Consider the following 4,847-nt stretch of genomic DNA (forward strand, 5'->3'; position numbering starts at 1 on the left):
ACTCTGTTAAAATTTTGATTTTTCAAAATATAATAAAATAATAGTAATTGTATTCTTCACAAGGTTTAAACTATCGATATAAATGAAAATGTCGAGGTCTTAATTTTATGAAAATTTTAATAGAAATATCGATAAAACGTTGATTTCGATAGATATTTTAAAAGTCGTATAAAAACAAAAAACAAAAAATTCTATATTAATAATAAACATTTATTATTTTTAAATAAATAAATATATCTATTGTTTATATTATATTTATATTAGTGACATTTTGATGTTTATTTTTTGTGTTTTGTAAATTTTTCTACAATATAATGAAAATATCGATTTACCCATATGTCGATATCAAACTTTTGGAAACGTTTAAGTGTTGGTAGAAACATCGACATGTCGATAGAAATTTAATACTATGATTCTACATTGGTGAGAGTCGTGAGTCTTGTTCAAGATTTCAATTTGATAGAACTGTTGGTGGAAAAATTGATAAATTTTCGATGTTGATAGATATTTTTTAAAAGACTAAAAAAATACTAAAAATTAAAAAATTAAAATGTTTTTAAGTACATATTAAAACTTTTTATTATTTATATTATATTTATATTAATGATATTTTGTTACTTGTTTTGTTTGTTTTTTTTTTTTTTTATCTTTCAAAGATTTTTAAATGATATAATCAAAATATCAATTCAATTTTCATGTTGATGTTGAACGATATAAATGAAAACATCAATATGCAGAAGAAATTCAATACCAAGCATTTTTTTTTAGTACAATACCAAGCTTTTGAAGGAGCTTAATTTATCCGCATCTTTAATTTGAAGTAAATTTTTATCTAATTTCATAATAATAACAACAACAATAATCCTAATATATTTTGAAGAAAATATATTTTTATTTTCTAAATCTCCAGAGAATACTAATAAAAATTGAGCTTCTCCAACCAACATTACAAACTAGGATTGAGGAATTAGAAGTGGAATAATTTTGAACATTTGAAAATGTATAAATAACTCACAACTAAAATGATATTTTATCTAAAAAAATTATGAAACGATGCTTTTCTATAACATATAAATTTTGAATTTAATTTTTATTTGATCTATTAATAATGAAGGTTAAAAATGAATGAACTAATAAAAAATAATTTCAATAGAGAAATAACTAATCGTTAATTACCGATTGTTTTAACGAAAAAAAATGAAAAATAAATATTTGAATATAAATATTCTGTGTTACCAATTAGTAATTAATTATAATGGTTGAAAAATGAATTTATGTATTAGCTGAACTTAATAAACTTTTATAGTAATTGAATTAAATAAATTATTGATAATTTATCGTAGTTAAATAATAATAAGATTGATTTTAGTAAAATAATATGAAGGAGTTAATTAATAAAAGAATATAATATTTATTATAAGTTTGGAGATGTGAAATTATTGAAAGTATAGAAATGAGTAACGACAATTCTATATATTGAAAGGAGAAAAAGGTTTATTAACATATTTATGAGTGTGACTCAGTTTGGAAGAAGAATATGGATTAAGTTCTGAATTTATTGGGCCAAATGAGGTCCATGAATAAGAGAAGATGGGCTCAGTTTGGAATTTATTGGGCCAAAACAGGCCCTTCGTGTCTTGTCAGGCGGAAATGATAGCTTGGTTTTATCCTTCGTTTAAAATATTGGTGGAAATTTGGAGAGATAACATGGCCCACACCAAGATTCTAAACCATCATGCTCTCCTTTATTACTCCTATTCCCTCTATTTTCTCCCCTTATAAAATCTCTCCCTTTTCTTTGCCTCTCAACTCCTCAAATTTCATTTAATTATAAAAAAAAGCCCATCTTTTATTTCCCCTAATTTCTCTCTTCAAGATCCTTAGAATTTATTCATGGAGAAATCTGTTTATTCATCCACCAACCCACAATTCCCTCACCCATTGCCTTCCTTTTCCACCTCCGCCGCCGCCGAAAGCGGCTGGACCGCCTACTTGGACGACCCCTCCGACGACGACGACACCTACACTTTCCCCACCTCCTCCTTGCTCTCCGACGCCGCTTCTCACGCTGCATGCAAATTCTCCCCCGCCGCCGCCGACCCTCCACCTCCGCTCACCGACCACCTCAAAATCTCCACGAAGTTGATTCTCAAGCCTAAACAAACTCACTTTTTTGTCGATGCTTCTCTTGAAGATACTGCCAGTTCTCCTGATAATAGCCCCAAGGTCAAGAAATTAACTTCTTTTAACAGAGACAATTTTTATTAATTTAAATTTAAATTATAATTATTTGGTTTTTGAATTATTGTTGTACGTGTAGGTTGGTCATTTGGGGCCGTTCGATGGGAATAATTATCGAAGAAAAAGTTCGCTGGTAATTTATAATTTATCATTAAAAAAAAAAATAATAATTAAGTTTTTTTCTTTTAATTTATTTATGGATATTTTTGTTTGTTTTATGGGGCAGGGAAATGGAAAGAAATATAGAGGAGATCATGAAAGAAATTTGGAGATGAGTTTTAAGAGGAAGGCTACTGAATATACAGACTTGAAAAAAAGAGGATTGTGTTTAGTTCCTTTGTCCATGTTCACAAATTACATGGGTTGAAAATTATTCCGTGTATATATGGAACATAGTTCAGAGAATAAGATCTTCGATATGATCGATATTCGATGTCGTTTCGAAGTGTCAAATTCTAAAAGGAAGAAAATTTGTATATGATAGTGAAGTTTATAATAGTCTTTTGTAACTAGCAACCTGCCCAATTTGGGTAAGGTTGCAAGCATGACTTTTATAGTCGGCTTAATTATATGTAAAATTGTAAATTTAATTCATACTCAATTTATTTACTAATTTAGCAACTCCCGTAGCTCACTATGTGCACTAACGTTTTCTTCTTTTACTCTTTCTTATTATGTCTCGTTGTTTCGTCTTATTGTTCGTTGTACTAAAAAAATCAATTCTATAAATTATATCAACCTATTGTGCACTAAAAATGTTATATCAAACTCAAATCAAACTATATTATAAAATTAATGATCATTATTTTTCTTTAAAAATTTAGAATTATTTTTAAATAAAGAAAAATGAATAAATTTATTTATAAATATAACAACATGTGTCATCATTCATAAACCATGACATTTTGATTTATCATTTAAAACATTGCCAAAAATTTTATCAACAAAAGAATTAGTGACGTGGCATTGCAAAGACGAATTCTCAAATAATTCAATTTTTGAATTTGGAGAAATTTGGTTAATTTAATTATTCCAACAAACATGTACTTATAAAATAAAATTGGAAGTTAATGAGAATAGGCGTAATTAGTGACGTGGCCTATGATGATGATTGGTCCCAAAATCGAAAATTTGAAATTAGCGTGAAAGGTCGAAAATTTTAATTATTTGAAGAGAACGTGGGACCCATTTTCAGCACCAATCAGAGCGTTGACGCTCGAGTGTTACGCACGATTGAAATAAAACGCCATCTCTACGTAGCTACTAATTCAATTTACTTATTTAGACCCAAATCTCTTTTTATTTATTTATTTCATTTTTCTTTTCAGTACAAAATTCCATTTTATTTATTTTATTTCATCAATTCACTTATCTTGTCCTTCTCTCCAATCATTTTTTTTAGAGTGGTCTAATTTTTAAATTTGGGAGAATATTTATGCAATCCGACCTAATATTTCTCTTCTTTATTTTCTTTTTGATTTACTCCAAGGCGTTTAAGATGTCTATGTCAACGAAGATATCGAAATATTATTTTTATGCATATTTTAATAGAAATATTGATAAAACATGAATGTTGATGAAAATTTCTAAAAGGATTATAAAAAGTTTATTACTCTACTATAAAATACTATTAATCCGGCATGGACTACATGAACTCCCAATAGTTTATTGGATAAATTGATAAGTCGGGTATTCCTGGCCTACCAAGTAAAATCGATGGATTTTGGGTCACAACCAACAAAGTTAAAGTTCCATTAAAGCACATTTCTACATGATAGAACCTCCTTGGGAATATAAGGTCAGTGACATTTAGTATGCTTCATGAATATTTTTATAATATAATAGAAATGACTATTTATTTATCTTGTCAATGTCGAGTCTATTTATATGTGGAGATATCGATAGAAATGTTTAATATGTGTTAACAAAAATTTAATATCATGATCGTATCTCAAATACCAAATCGAGAGTAATAATATTTTAAAGATTGATTGGTTCTTTTATAATCTTGATCAATACTCAATCTCTTGCAGGCCATAAGTCTTTCTTTAAACTAAAAACACATCACTTATCAAAAGATTTAAAAAATAAAAAGAAAACTAAAACAAAAACTTCTCAATATATATATATATATATACCATGATTGGTAATTCTAGATTCACTTTAAAATTTTAATTTTTAGTATTTATGATTAAGTTGACATTATTTGAAAAAGGAAGTTTCTCTTGCTAATAATTATTTTCATCCTATGGTTCTTCTAATTTTAAGTTGAATTTGAAAAAGTATGAAAAGAAGTTATTGATAATATATCTCAATTAATGTGTCAATTTATCTATAGATTGCATCAAATAATTAATGTGTCAAATTATCATCACATCAATTTGATTATGTATTTTAATTATCAACATTGAAGGGTCTTTGTATTTCTAATAGTTTATATATTTTATTAAAAAAACTAATTTTGACATATATTATTTTATTTGTTCTAGTTTCATATTTTATTTTATAATTTAATGTTATTGTTACATTATTAATATTTTTTAAGTGAAAGAAATGCCCATTCTGTAAACAAAGTGATTAGTCATTTATGTAATTAGCTCTTTGTT

At 26.8% G+C, this 4,847-nt stretch overlaps 1 protein-coding gene across 1 annotated transcript; it reads left to right on the plus strand.

Moving 5' to 3' along the window:
* Window positions 1–1,704: 1,704 nt before the first annotated feature.
* LOC120088693 (vascular-related unknown protein 1-like) lies at window positions 1,705–2,862 on the plus strand. Its single transcript, XM_039046115.2, has 3 exons — window positions 1,705–2,226; window positions 2,321–2,374; window positions 2,468–2,862. Exons 1-3 carry the CDS (start codon window positions 1,894–1,896, stop codon window positions 2,606–2,608), a joined length of 528 nt encoding a protein of 175 aa, XP_038902043.1. The 5' UTR covers window positions 1,705–1,893; the 3' UTR covers window positions 2,609–2,862.
* Window positions 2,863–4,847: the final 1,985 nt, after the last annotated feature.

Source organism: Benincasa hispida, chromosome 10 (genome assembly GCF_027475165.1).
Source record: "Benincasa hispida cultivar pf3 chromosome 10, pf3_genome.v1.1, whole genome shotgun sequence".
Taxonomy (NCBI): domain Eukaryota; kingdom Viridiplantae; phylum Streptophyta; class Magnoliopsida; order Cucurbitales; family Cucurbitaceae; genus Benincasa; species Benincasa hispida.

What these genes read in the sequence shown, in the direction of transcription:
- LOC120088693 (XM_039046115.2), top strand. Translation starts at nt 1,894, where the DNA reads ATGGAGAAATCTGTTTATTCATCCACCAACCCACAATTCCCTCACCCA. An exon ending in CTCCTGATAATAGCCCCAAG is followed by an intron (nt 2,227 to 2,320) that starts GTCAAGAAATTA and finishes TTGTACGTGTAG; the next exon opens with GTTGGTCATTTGGGGCCGTT. An exon ending in ATCGAAGAAAAAGTTCGCTG is followed by an intron (nt 2,375 to 2,467) that starts GTAATTTATAAT and finishes TTTATGGGGCAG; the next exon opens with GGAAATGGAAAGAAATATAG.